The sequence below is a fragment of the Struthio camelus genome, chromosome 21, assembly GCF_040807025.1.
Source record: "Struthio camelus isolate bStrCam1 chromosome 21, bStrCam1.hap1, whole genome shotgun sequence".
Lineage (NCBI taxonomy): Eukaryota > Metazoa > Chordata > Aves > Struthioniformes > Struthionidae > Struthio > Struthio camelus.
The window spans coordinates 4,798,222-4,812,032 of NC_090962.1; the positions used below are offsets into that span (position 1 = coordinate 4,798,222).

A 13,811-nucleotide genomic window follows, 5' to 3' on the forward strand; every position below is an offset into this window, starting at 1 on the left:
TCCGAGCACCCGCGGCGGGGGAGGCGGCTCTCGGGCGCGCGGGGTGGCGGCCTGACGCCTGGCTTACGGCTCAGCGAGGGCCGCGGTTAGCTCGGCTTGGGGGGTGGCCGGCCTTCCGCGGAGGTTTCGCGGAGGGGGGACGCGGAAGCGGTTCCTGGTATGGCCGGCCGGCGTCTGAAAAATCGTTTGTAGTTGTTCTCTGCTTTGCTGAGCTTTCATCGCGAGCTTCCTCTAACGGCGCGGTTCTCGGCTGCCTTTGTAAAAAGCCCTCCAGGGTAATCCTGAGGGGCAGAGCGACTTTATTTGCAAGGTTTTTGCAAGGCCCCTCAGGCGGTATCTGCATCTGCCCAGCAGAACCCGACAACTTACTGTCGAGACTTCTTAGCCGTGAATTAAATAAATAGCTTCTGGCAAAAAAAAAAAAAAAAAAAAAAAACCCAGAGGCTGAAATGGCTAGAGAACTGTGGCCCCAGCCTCGATAAAACTGTCAGCATTCACATCAGCCCCAGGTGCGGTTTAGTGCCCAGAGGTTGCTCTCTCCTAGAGCATCAGCTGTTTGAGTGATGAATGTGTGCATGTTAATTCTTACCTACCAGGAAGAAGGGGAAGGCATCTGAACATAAAGATCAGCTCTCCCGGCTCAAGGACAAAGATCCTGAATTTTATAAGTTTTTGGAAGAAAATGACCGCACTCTGCTGGATTTTGATGCTTCAGACAGTTCTGAGGAGGAGGAGGAAGGGTTACACAGACCACCCGATACGCTGGAGGTACTAGGCCTTGTTCTGGAACTGTGGCTTAAATGCTTTTATTTACTCAGGTGTTAAGTATTTGAGTTTCAGTGGCAGGGACTGAGCGTATTTGGGCCTGTGGCGGCTAGCAAAGGGCCTCCCTAAAGATCAGCTGCAGCTGTGCAGGCTTGTAACCCAGAAGTCAGCTGTGGACTTGAACTGAGTATGAGGAGTATGTTTAAGACTGAAGGCAAAGCCTTTGGAGTAGGTTTTCCCTATAGCTTAGTTTTCTTATCTCCTCTCCCTGTTAGAAGTCATTCTCCTTGGAATGAAATGCTTTCTCCTTGGTATGTCAGCTATTGCACATTGTGTTTATGGAGCAAAGCTGCAGGGCTGAAGTAGCTTTTTTAGCATTTGTAAGGCACTTATATTTGTTACTGTTTTACGCAGTGCTGAGAGCAGCCTGAATAAAATTTACTGCTGCCTGCCTTTCTCACCACCCACAAGTATCTTCAGTTGCTACTCAGCAGAATAAATGGGACCAAAAAAGAACTGTACAAACCTTTTCTCAGTCTTGATACCAACTTCTCTAGGAAGCAAGTGATGAAGATGAGGAAGAACATGACACAGTCAAACAGAAGAAAGCTGATTTCATCCCTGTGAGCCTGAAAATGGTTGAACAATGGAAAAAAGCTGCAGAGGTGAGAAAAGAGATGGGATACAAGGCGCTTGCATGTTCTCCCTTAAAACATTCTTCTACGTGTGTCATTACCTTTAAAAGACCAACTTTTGATTTATTCATCTTTCAAAAAAAAAGGTACAGAGAGGATGGTGACAAAGTCATATTCAAAGAACTCTTGTTACTTCGGCATGACTTGTCTCTGCAGTTATTGTTTGGGCCACATGATTGGGGTATCCACACTCCATCTGAGGGAGAGGCTAGAAAAACTTGAGTGACTCAGAAGAGGTTAGAATGATTCATTTTTCCATTTGCTCATCCCCTTGCTAAGGGGGGACAGTTCAAAGGACACTGTGCCTTTGACAGTTCCAAGAGCTTTTTCAAAGTCACACTGGAGCAGCGATGGGACAACTTGCTGCTTCTGGCTAAGATGGGGAGGATAAGGTGAAACTGGATAATTGCTTGCAGTGAAGTCATTGCTTCTCAACCCCCAACCAATTATAAGCCTTGCAAATCCATATTAGAGTAACTGAAAGCCACTAGCATTTGTTAACGTTGTTTTGACGTTTTTCCTTCCCATTGATGGAGTTATTTTGCAATCAAAATATATTTCAATGCTCCTGTCCCAGTAAAGTGCTTCAGAGTTCTAGAACGTTGCTTGCCTTTTCTCTACAGCAGTTCTTTTTTCTTCTTTCCCCAGAAACGATTAACACCAAAACTTTTCCATGAAATCACTCAAGCCTTTAAAGCATCTGTAGCAACCACGAAAGGCGATGATGGTGGGGCTGATCCCAGCAAATTCCAAGTTACTGATGCTGCAGGTGAGTTTTTCACCGTACTTTTGTGCAAGGGAAGTCATTTTGGTAGGGAAGGTTGTGCTATTGGAAGAGAGTAAGGATAAACGTTGGTTTATTGCAAGAGAATAAGGCAGTGTTGGCTTACCCTTTTACAGGCTTCACTACGCTTAAGTAATGCATGTCCTCCTTAGTCCTTCCTTGCCCAGCATAGGGCTCGCTCATTCTTGCTTTCAGTCAATTCTCATTGTTTAGTGCAAGACACCACTACACAGAGCTTGCGTGTCCATTGCTGTGACTGTTTAAAGAAAAATATCTTTTCGGGGTGAGTGATGATAGCATAGAGCTCTGGTTATGGGTTAAACTTCTGTTGTGGTTGGTGCTGTTTGTTCAGGGAGCAAAGAGATGACCCCTATTCCAGAAAGCTGTCGGTTGTGATCCTCTCATTTAGATAAGAATTGTAGGATGAGGGAAATTGATGTGTTCTGAAAGCTTTTGGGAACTCCCCAGTTCTGCTGTGGGAGTTGCTGGCTTCAGCTCCTTGGGAGCTCTTCTCAGATTAGCTGAGAAACCAAGAATAAATGGAAAATAGCTTGCAAGTGCTTTATTAACACTTGTGTTTTCTTTTTTTTTTCTTTTTGGAAACAGTGTTCAATGCCCTGGTGTCATTCTGCATCCGGGATCTCTTCAACTGTCTGCAGAAACTTCTTCTGCTGAAAGCCCCAAAGAGCAAATTAAAGTAAGTCTGAGGGGACCTGAGAACGGCAGGTGAAAGAGTACTGGTTGGGCTTTTTCAGACCTGAAACCTGTCTGTAAAGCTGGAAAAAAATGGCAGCTCTTCCCAAACAGTAGTAAAGTCACGGAATGGTTGAGCTGGAAGAGACATCTGGAGATCGTCTAGTCCAACCCCCCTCCTCAAGGGGAGGCCTAGAGCAGATTGCTCAGGCCTGTGTCTGGACAGCTTTTGAAGTCTCCATCTTTGGAGATCTCCACAGTCTCCATAGATGCCCAGTGTCTAGGCAACCTGTTTCAGTGCTCAGTCATCCTCATAGTAAAAAAAAAAAGTTTTTCCTTTTGATTCAGACAACTTTCTGTGTTTCAATTCATGCCTGTTGCCTCTTGTCCCGTTACTGGCCACCTCTGAAAAAGAGTCTGGTTCTGTCTTTACACCTTCCCTTGCGCTTGCACTCAGGAGCAGTGTTAAAACATTGCAACTTTTTTTTTTTTTTTAAGAGACCAACCCTTTCACCCATACAGCTCTGCGACTTCGGTCAATCCAGGGCTTTAGCAGCTATATTACACCCTGGCATTCTGAAAGATGGATTGTCTGGGTTTGACCTGCTCTCTGTTAGAGCATGGATAGAACGGAGGAGAGCACACAACTGGGTAAAGAATGGTACAATTTATCTGTTTTTCCAGAACAGCAGTATTAATCTAAAACCTACGTGCCGCATTCCTTGATGCTGTTGTTTGATCTGACTACAGAGCAGCAATGACAATTTTGAACTTTCAGATGCTGTCTAAGACCTGGGAAGTCTCTGGCTATTGTGAGGGTTGGTGCCCCAAGAGTCTGAGTCAGTCTGCATCCATAATTGAATGGGGAGATCAGCATGGCTTACCTGGGAGCAGCTGGAAGAGGTGCTGGGAAATCTAAATCAGTCTCAACTCTTGCTGGATGAGCCAATGCCATAGCTAGGGACTGTGAGCGCAGATCCTTATAATAAGACATTAAGTTCCCCAAAAGCTGGAGCCACCTTAGCCCCTGTGCCTGGGCTGTGTTTCCTACTAGATGTTTGGAGAAGCTTTTTACCTGAATCCCTTAGCAGTTTCAGCTGGACGCAGTTTTATCGCTTGCTTCCTAGTCTGATCTCTTCTCTTCCCAGTGGCGGGCAGAGTGAGAACTGGATCCCTTTCAGAAGTGCTTTCAGTTCCAGGGTAATTTTTGTGGCAGTCATTGCTAATTTCCCTGTCACAGATGAAAGGAAGGGTGAGCTAAACTCTGGATTCCCGTTTGGTGGTGATGCCCAGTCTGAAGAGTAAGTCCACATTCTTTTTGCGCTGGCTCTAGAGGGTACTAGAGTGCTGGGTGCAAATGCCAGCCTTTTTGACTGCACAGGCATAACTAGTATGGATTGTGTCTGAATTTTGGCCTGATCTAGGACTTGGGGCAATTATTACTTTGTGAATGCAGTGTCAGAAGTTCAGAAGAGACTGAACAAATGTCTCCCAACTGGTGTAATCCCAGTAACAGCCTTTCTTGCTGCAAGCCAGGCCATTCTTTTCAGGCAGTGGCCCCTGAGCAGAAGAGCAGATACCTTCAACTGTGAGGGATTCAGGGAGACGCCCTCAGGCTTTCTGGTTGCCACAGTTCTCTATATGACACTTGCAGAGGCATGAATGCCCTGCTGGGAAGCTGTACTTCCGTTTGAATTGAATTTTTTTAATGCTGTCTTTCAGCCCTTATTTTACAGAATAGAGATAATTCTTTTCACCCGTGAGAAAGTTGTGTGAGGTTTTTGGGGTGTTTTTATTTTATTTTTTTTTAAACTTTGTCAGCAATTGTTTTTACTCACTGGCCATACCAAGGAAGTGAACTCACTGTTCTGTGTACTGCTGAAGTCTTTTATTATTTTGTTTCATTTTTTAATTTTCAGAATGGTCCTCCCTTCCACCAGCCCGCTTTGGAGCAAGCTGCGACTGGATATAAAAGTGTACCTGAGCTGCACCATCCAAGTAAGAAACTTTAGCGTGCTTACGTTTTCAGTCTGTGCATCACTGGGCTTTTGTTTAGGGTATGTTGGAAAAAGGTAGGTGGGCTTTTGCATCTGCCAACAACGTGACTAAATTAGAGCCCAGCCATCCAGAAGATGGTTAAAATAGGTAGTGATGTTTGTAGCCTCAGGTGCTCTTCCTTTTGAAGAAGCAGTTATTCCAGTTTGAGGGTGACTTCCTGGCCGTTACACAACTGGTAACTTCAAGGTCTTGTTTTTATGCCTTCCTGTGCAGTGGAGGGTAAGATTCGCTGCCTGAAGTTGCTTCTTCCCGCTGCATCTCATTGGGTCTTTGTGCCTTAGGCATCTGCAAGTTGTGAATTTGCACGCTTTGCTATCTGTGTTAGCTTTTGGAAATGCTTGGTCTAACTAAAGCTTTGGAGCTTCATAGGGTGTTTGGATGAAAGCCTGTAAAGAAGGGCTGGGTTAACGTTCTGGCGGTTTTCTATCTTAATTTCTGTCTGCCCAAATAATTGGGTTTAAAGTAGTTCGCGGCCTGCGTTCTACCTCTTTAATGTAGTTTTTGGCGTTATGATCTTGCCCCTTCTTACAGTAAATACGAAGAAGCTGTGCTGATAACCTCTGCTCCTTGCATATGCCATCTCCAAGTATGGTTATGCTCCACCCCCTTAGGATGTCCCATCTATGCTGAGTTGCTTGTGTCTTGTGTTCAGTGACAGCACAGGGATTATTTTTGCAGGAAATTCCCTCCTCCCTACCTTTTCTTACCCTCCCAACCCCCAACAATCTTTTTGGAGATGAAGCTGAGAGATCATTTCACGGTGCCCCAAAATTTGGAATATTAAAAAAATGAGATGCTTCTCCTTCAGAAGCTGGCAGAAGGGGACATAGGAGAGAGAAAGGAAGTGCTGAGGTCCTTTAGTGTTGAGCTGGCAGAATGATTTAGCAGAAAGCAGCATTTTGATCTGCAAAGCAGGATAGCTTTTTCCTCGAGTCATGGAGCAGAGGAACTAAGGATTGCATTAGGAAAGAAGGAAAAGCAGACAACTCAGTCACATTAAAGTAGTCCCTGGTCCTGTGCTTGCTTCTGAGTGCCCTTGATCCTAGACTTCACTGCAATGTTTTTCTAGCTTAGTAGTTTCTGAAAAATGTCTTCACCTTTCTTGTTGGCGCGTGAGGGACTTTGCAGGGGAGACCTGCCCAATTCAGACTCCTTGCACTGAAGAGGTAGAAAGAACAAGGAGGAAAACTAAAAGCAGGAAAACTGCCTCTGCTTCCAGGCACTGGGATTTTAGGCAAAAGGAGGCATTTCATCAGGCAGGACCTCTTTCAAATTGAAATGACTTTGAACTTAACATTGTACCTTCAGATTAGAAACCCTAAACTCCTCTGCTTGGGTTTGGTTCCACGTGGACTGATCTGAACAACCCAGAAATACCGAGGTGTTGCTTCTTCAGCAATCCGGGTCTAACTTTTGCTTGAGCTGGAATTAACCCCTTGATACCCATATGGTATTCCAGCTTTCTATTACAGAAATGCTGGTAAAATCATGTAAGTCATCAGATAATTCAGACAGTCTGTTTCCAAGCCTTGTGTCAGCTGAGGGTGTCTTCATTGTATTTTGGCTCTTTGCAGTGAGATGGCAAAGGTGTTGGTGTCATGCGTTCTGTAAGGTGTCTCAAACTGCAAACAGCCTGAGTTATTGCAGTGTACCCAGGCCAGCTTTCATGTGATGAGCTCAGGTGCCAGTAGCCATGCAAGCCCAGTAGCATGAGCCCGGGTTTGCAAAGATATACTTTTGGGGAATTTATTTACCCTGCCGTGGGCCTGCTCCATTCCTGATACTGCTGGGGGTTGTCTGGGCTTGCTCATGGGGAAGGGTGCCCTTCCAGTCCTTTGATACCGCGGAGATACTTGGAAACAGCAAAGTGCAGCTGCTTAAAACACTGGTAAAGGAGGAGGTAATGGGGACTACAGACTGACTGGTATCATGCTATGCTTTTCCCTGTAGCTCCTGTCTTGTTTAACAGAAGCCTCTGTTGGAGCAGCAGTCCTTCAGCACGTCAGCTCCATAGTACCTTACTATTTGTCCTTTCCAAAGCAGTGCCGTATACTTCTCAAGGTAAGGTGACAAGCTGTGGCGTACCATTTAGATTTGAGGTATTTTCTCTACCCCTTCAGGTGAATCTCTCGTGGTATTTGGGCTAGATTGCATGGCAGTCCAGTTTCTTGGATTCCTCTTTGCTTGCTTTTCTTTTGGTCCCAGAAAGGATCAATGCCTCTCAGGTCTTCTGGGTGTCATGCAGCTCTTTCACAGTGAGGAGAGTGGAGTGGGCGTGTGGTTCTGCATGCAGTTGCTGCTAATCCCCATGCAAAGTGATGTGGAGGTGTTCTGGGGAAGCTATCTGTTTCTTCATCCCAGATGGAGTAATTGCTGCCTGTGTGCTGAGTCTGGGTATACATCTGTGACAATATTTCACTCTCAGGAGCAGGTGGTGGAATATTTTTGTGGCAGTTTAGTCACAACTGCCGAGTGCTTAAGAACAACAAGACAAGGAGGTGTGGAGGAGCGGAAGAGGGCAACAGGGTGACATTTAAATAAAGGGCAGCAGCATAGCTCTTAAATGAATTTGGGAATCCTTTGATGCTAGCGATGGCTAACGTAAAGTGATGTGGGAGACCTGTGCCTCATATCTAAAGGTCTCTGCTGACTGCTACAGTAGGGAGGGCATGTCCAGCCCTGCAGTGTGGCCAGAATCTTCCCGGTTTCCTCTAGAGCTCATTAGTGGAGATGAGCTAATTAGTTCTGATTTGCCAAGTGGCAAGAAACATCACTGAATCCAGAAAACAAACTCATCTCCCCTGTCCAGAGTCAAGTGCATCTTTAATAGCTCTATTAGAGAAACCATAGTACGGTGTTCGAGGCCAGAACTGGAGTGTGACTCCTGGTGGGCAATTGCTTAAACGTAAGTCGGTTGTGGCTTGACATAGAGGTGACTTTTTGTTTGGTTGGAGGATGTAGTGCCCAAATGTGTTGAGTTAGTGTGTTGTCTTCTAGGAGTAGGTGAGGAAGTCCTGCAAAGCCTGGGAGATTGAATCACATGGAAACGCTGGTGTCTATAGTCAGAAGCTTAAATCTGTATTTGGGCATGTAAATAAAGATTCACGTGTTTTCAGAGGTGCTAGTTTTGGACAGTTTCCTCTGCACTCCTCATGGGAGCACTGACCTTGCCCTTTTTTGTGGTCTCACAGCTAGAGCACTAGGCTCTGTTGTGATTGGTTCTGTGACAATAATGAGCCATCCTTGTCACCTTCCTCTTCCCTTGCATTTTTGTGGCAAAAGAGGGAAGCTCGGGACTCTGAAGTGAAGGGACAAAGAGTCTCTCCTCGTACATGCACCTTTTTCTTTTCCTCTCCAGCAAGCAATTCATCTGTGGAGCACAGGTGAGGAAACGGTCAGAGTATTGGCCTTCTTAGTGCTTAACAAGATCTGCCGCCACAAGAAGGAGCTGTACCTAAGTCCATTGCTCAAGGTAAGGCTGGTACATGCTTTGCTCTGCAGCTTTTCTTTCTCAAGTTATATGCAAACACCTTAGAGCATGAGCTGCAGCCTACAAGGCAGGGCAGGTGCTGGAGGTGATGCTGGCTACACTCAGAAAACAATACAGGAAAGAAGCTGTGTGTGAGACTGAAGAGCGAGATCCTTCGTATTCTCGCTGCCATTCCTGCGTGGAGGCACATAGGCAGGGTCTTAGCAGGGTCTCCTTGTCTGACTGCAGAGTGAATACTCATCCACCAAATTATTAAAGGCTTTCTTCAAGTGCTGACACACCAGGAGTGCTGCTGAGCTGCTCTGATGTTTCACCTAGTTGCTGGGGTTCTCGAATTACCATATAGTAGTTTGCTGAGGTACCACTGTCATAGGAGAACTGTGTTAACCAGTGTGACCAGCTACAAGCACGTATGGCTCAAAGCCATCTCACAGTTCCTTCCTTTCTTCTTGTGGAGAAGCAACAGTAGGGGCATCTTCAAGCTCTGTAGTAAAGAATGTACAGGTGCAAAAGTACTCTCTTCCCTGTCTCTGCTGAAGAAGGAGCAGGCTGGGTTGTTATTTTTGCCTCTACCTTTGAAAGACTTGCAAAAGCAATAGTCCTTTCATGGTTTTGGAATCCCTGGGGAGGGGAAGGCTGGTGAAAGACTGGTTTAGTTCCGACTGTTTTATGGGGTTGTATCTTGTCGTCTTTTCCCCACAGCAAATGTACATCGCGTTTGTGAAAAATTCCAGATTCACATCCCCCAACGTCCTGCCCATGATCAACTTCATGCAGCGGACACTGACGGAGCTGTATGCCCTGGACACGCATACCTCTTACCAGCATGCCTTCATCTATATCCGTCAGCTTGCTATTCACCTGCGCAGTGCCATGACCATAAAAAAGAAGGTAGGTGCCCGCCCATCAATGTGGAAGGAGTATGCTTCTATGGAATATACGTGGAAAAGGGAAAATTACGGCAGCAGCGTCAGGCTTTTTGTGATGACTATAAAGTGTCAGTACTTGTCTGATCCATTTCATGATGTGCTGAGGAATTGTTATGCCCTGTGGCAGGGAGGTTCAAAGCTCGCCCCATAGCTACCTGTGAACATTCTTTGTTTCTGTATTAGTTTGGATTTTCAGTACAGAAGGAGAGAGCAGACCACTGCAGAGTAGGAGCCGTTTTTCTTTCCTCAACTAGCAAGAGTTTGTGGCATACTTTTTCCCTTTGTTTGTGAAACGTGTTGGCAGCCACTGTTGCGAAACTCCAGAGTAAAGAAGATTAGGAATCACCCTGGTGTGTGTGTCTTTCCAGTGCAGTGCCCATGGTACATCTGCTCTATCTTCTCAGCAGCTGCTTTTTCCCATCCATGCTATTTGGAGAGCTTCATTGAACAAAGCAGCTCGGACCCTTTTGGGAGCTATCCTGCTTTGTGCCGCCTCCAGTCTGACCTGGCAAATCTGAGTCAGACTGCTAATCCTGGCTTTAGTCATGTTTAGCAAAACAGACCCCCATAGATTAATGGTTCAGCTGCTTCCAAACGTTGCAGGATTGGTGACCAGTCAAATCTCCTGGCTCTTCAGACATGGGGATAAACGGAGCAGAGATAAACGAAGTCTGGGCTCCGTATTCCCTAATTGGATTGTGTTGGCTTCTTACCCCCTCAGCCCTTGCCCAGACAAGACCTAAATCTACTTGATTTCACAGCTGGGGAGGGCTGTGGGAACTTTAAATGACATTAGCATGACCAAAATGCACAAATCCCAGCACCAAGCCTATTTAAATTGAACAGTGGGTGGTTGTGGAAGGTGGATTATGAGAGCAGTTTGCTTACTTGTTGTGCAAGGGAAGGTGAGAACAGACCTTCTTGATGCATCTCACAAATAGCGACTTGCTGGGAGAGTGCTGTCTTGTCCAGCTGCAGCCTAAGTCCCCAGCACAAGGGCTGCACCAGTGGCTGCAATTTAGGACTTCTGTCCTTATTCCAGGATTTACACATCTTACTTCATCCGTGCAAAAGAGGAGGTGATCTGGACTTTGAAAGTCTAAGTGAAGTGCAAGTTTGGGCTGAGGCCCCTCATTAAGCTCAATCTCATAAGACCTCAGTTGGTGCAGTTCCCTGGATTCTAGGGGCTGCATGGGCCTGTAGAAATGTCTGGACAGGGTATCCTTAAAAGACTTCTGCGCTCTTCTGGGCTTTTATTTAGTCTGGTACTGTGGGCTGTTCAGGCACGTGGCAGGGAGAGAGAGGAGGGGTTTGTCCAGACGTTCTTGAAAACAGTGCCTCTTGGATTTGTGGAAGACTTGGCCCGTGCCTCCCCATACCCCTGAGCCAACCTGAATAGTCTGCTGCTTGAGTATCACTGCATGTTAAACACAAGGCTGGCCTCTTGCATTATTTGTGTTGGTAACCGTGAAGGCCAGCTTATGAACAGCTGAAAGTTTGTTCTCGCCTCTGCTGTCGGTCATCTTCACTCTGCAGTTGGAAAAGACACTACCACGAGAGCTTCATTTTTTTTTTTTTTCAACTGCAGGAAGGAATGTTGAGTTCTGCAAACCGGTGCTGGGCTGGTCATTTGGTGCTTACTGAACAGTGAATGCTTATAGGAACATCCTTAAAGTAAGCAGCAGGCATTGCCTTTCAAAATTAGTGGGGCCTATCCCTCAGCAAGTTAACCAAATTCAGTAGTGGTTTAACACAGCTGAGGGAAAGGAAACCTCTAGTGGGAAGGACAAGCTGCTACATAACAACCAAAGGAGATTGAAGCTTGCAGGAAATTTCCCCTCTCTGCAGTCAGTCTGCACTGTACCTTTACCTGCTTTTTTTTTCTCCCCCCCCCCCCCCCCTTCCCTCTCTGGTGTGCATAAGGTAGATTACAAGGCTGTTGTAGAGGTACCTTCCAGCCTTGCTACCTGTGGGAGACCAGGGAGTGTACCAGGGACTGTTAAAGGCTTCCTGATCCCACTGTGTACTGTGAGCTGGGTCGTTAAATCATCCTTCTCAAGTGAGCTGCGCTTGTTGAGGGAAGGCAGTCTGCGTGTTGCTCGTTATTTCCTTCGAGGCACTAGCCAGCACCAAATCATAACATTACCAGGACTTCCTGCATGCATCTGAACTTGCTGGATGGTGAGTCAGAGCCACCAGCATCAAGGCTACAGCTAGAATGTTAGCTATCCCTCTCTGAACAGTACGCCCTATCCTCTTGGAAAATGCCGGATAGAATCAGAGTCTGGTAGAGAAACCAGAGTGAACTCCTCAATTCCCGATTTCTCAAGTTTGTGTTTGTGTCCCTCTTTTTTTTTTTTCTTTTTCCTTTGCAGGAGAACTTCCAGTCTGTTTATAACTGGCAGTATATCCACTGCTTGTATTTCTGGTGTCGGGTTCTCAGCGCAGTCTATCCTAGCGAGGTCATGGAGCCATTGATCTATCCTTTGACGCAGGTCATCATTGGCTGTATAAAGTAAGTAGGATTCCCTTCCGCACCCCCCCCCCCACCCTTGACGATGCCTCCTCCTTTCCCCTAAGGAATTGATATGGCAGAGCATTTACCAAGGAATATTACTGTACATGATTTGGATTTAACTTTACATTGTAAGGAATCAGAGGGAGCTGCTTTTGTGAGACATTTGATTGAACTGTTCCATCTAGAAATGCATTGTGTGTGACTGTGTTTCCTGAGGGCGTTAGGGGATTGTTTCAGAGGAAGCCAGTACCCTTTTGTTTCATTAGCTAAGATCATTGGCTCAAGTCCATATGAAACCAGATGCTATGCACAAAGATTTGGGCTTGAGTTTGGCACCCGTATGGCTAGCTGGTGAGAAAGCTTAGGAGAGAATAACCTACACCACAACCAACTTTTCATTGTAAAGAATTTCAGTTCTGCCTGTTCCAGTGTCCAGTTCAGGTCCTTCCATGAACTCCCATATTGGAGAAGGGCCAGCTGGTTTGTGACACACTGTCAAACTGCAGCCATTTCTGCGGTAGAATGGGAAGTAGCGAAGTGGTGCCCAGCAGTGAAAACAGAAAATAAACATAGCATGTGAAATTCCTCTTCCCCTGCGTTCTGGAGCATTTGCAGGTCTGTGTGGCCAGGCAGCATTTCTGAATAACTCATGTACTCAGGCCACTTTCTAGTGGGCAGTACAGTAACTTTGCCTAGTCCAGTTCTCTGTTAAAAAGCACATGCTATCTCTTCTTTCTCTCTGGAGCACTGTGTCTCCAGGAACATAAACCACAGAGGAATCTGTTCCAGGGGTTATAATGGCATCCCATCCTATTAGTGTGTGCAATGAGATGACCAAGCTGGGAGAAGAACCTTTAATACTTGTCAGTAACTGTACATTGTGCAGAAGTGCCTGCACAGTGGGAGGCTCGATTTTGAGGCCTTATGCAGGATAGCTCGTGTATCCCTGCCCCGCAGAAGTTGCAGTCTGAATAGTTTGGACAGATGATGCTCCCTGTTGTACAAAGTGACATGGAAAAAAAAGTACTGACTTGCCTTAGGACCTCCCGGGAGACAGTGGCAAAGAACAGAATGAAGTCCTCATCTCCTCCAGCTCTGTAAATACAGTTAGATGTTTGTGTTGTGTGTTTTTGGTTTGGTTTTGGTTTTGTCTTTTTTTGTGTATTTGTTAGGAGTTGAAGGGCTGGGGACGCATCTGCTCTTTTTAGTATGTCTTTGCTGAGAATTTCTGGCTTACCACCAGTTTACGTGTTTGTATTCGAAACTTCTATGCTTTGAACCTGCTGTTACTAATGGGCATAAAGAGAGTTTCTGAATCTCTGGTGATCTCTGAAATCCTGTTAGCTCTGTAACCAGATTCTCGGCTTTAAAACACCACCCGCCTGGTCTTAAACTCCAAGTGGTGATGAAGATAAGCAGGTTTAAATGATCGTTAGAGCGGGCATACATCCCTTTCCCCATCCCCCGTGCACACAGGCTGCCTCTTACTGCTGTTGCAGAGCTTTAATTGTCCTGTGGACAAGTCTAGGCAGTTTTCCACCTGTCCAGGAAGATAAATCGGCTGACTGGGGCCAAGGAAAGGTGACTTGGGTGAGGCTCAGCAGCAGCAAATGGGATTTGTTAGCACCTGTGATGTACAGGACTGCTTGGCATGCATGACCATCTGACAAAGCTTCAAAGGTATGGAGCCCAACAGAATGGACTTCAGGGTGGGGAAAATAGGAATAGATGCCCAGGCTGGCTTCCTTGCTAAGAAAAGGCAATGTCTAGGGTATAAAAAGGAGGTAGCTAGATTAGCAGATGGGGGGCAGAGGCACAAAAAGATGAAGTACCCAGCCAGATCTCATCCTCGGTACTGTTTTATGGCTGTGGCTTCCCC

The 13,811-nt window shown here is 46.1% G+C and overlaps 1 protein-coding gene across 2 annotated transcripts in view; it reads left to right on the forward strand.

Annotated features, from left to right (window-relative positions):
• Positions 1–13,811, forward strand: part of NOC2L (NOC2 like nucleolar associated transcriptional repressor) — a 60,878-nt gene that overhangs the window by 148 nt on the left and 46,919 nt on the right. The window contains exons 2-10 of one of the 2 annotated variants that reach the window (XM_068916048.1): positions 597–768; positions 1,323–1,430; positions 2,109–2,229; positions 2,851–2,941; positions 4,857–4,935; positions 6,946–7,056; positions 8,354–8,467; positions 9,188–9,376; positions 11,790–11,929. In XM_068916048.1, the coding sequence (XP_068772149.1) occupies positions 597–768; positions 1,323–1,430; positions 2,109–2,229; positions 2,851–2,941; positions 4,857–4,935; positions 6,946–7,056; positions 8,354–8,467; positions 9,188–9,376; positions 11,790–11,929 (1,125 nt within the window). Of the gene's footprint in view, positions 1–596; positions 769–1,179; positions 1,431–2,108; positions 2,230–2,850; positions 2,942–4,856; positions 4,936–6,945; positions 7,057–8,353; positions 8,468–9,187; positions 9,377–11,789; positions 11,930–13,811 lie in introns of both variants that reach the window. The other variant, XM_068916049.1, reaches the window with a different exon arrangement.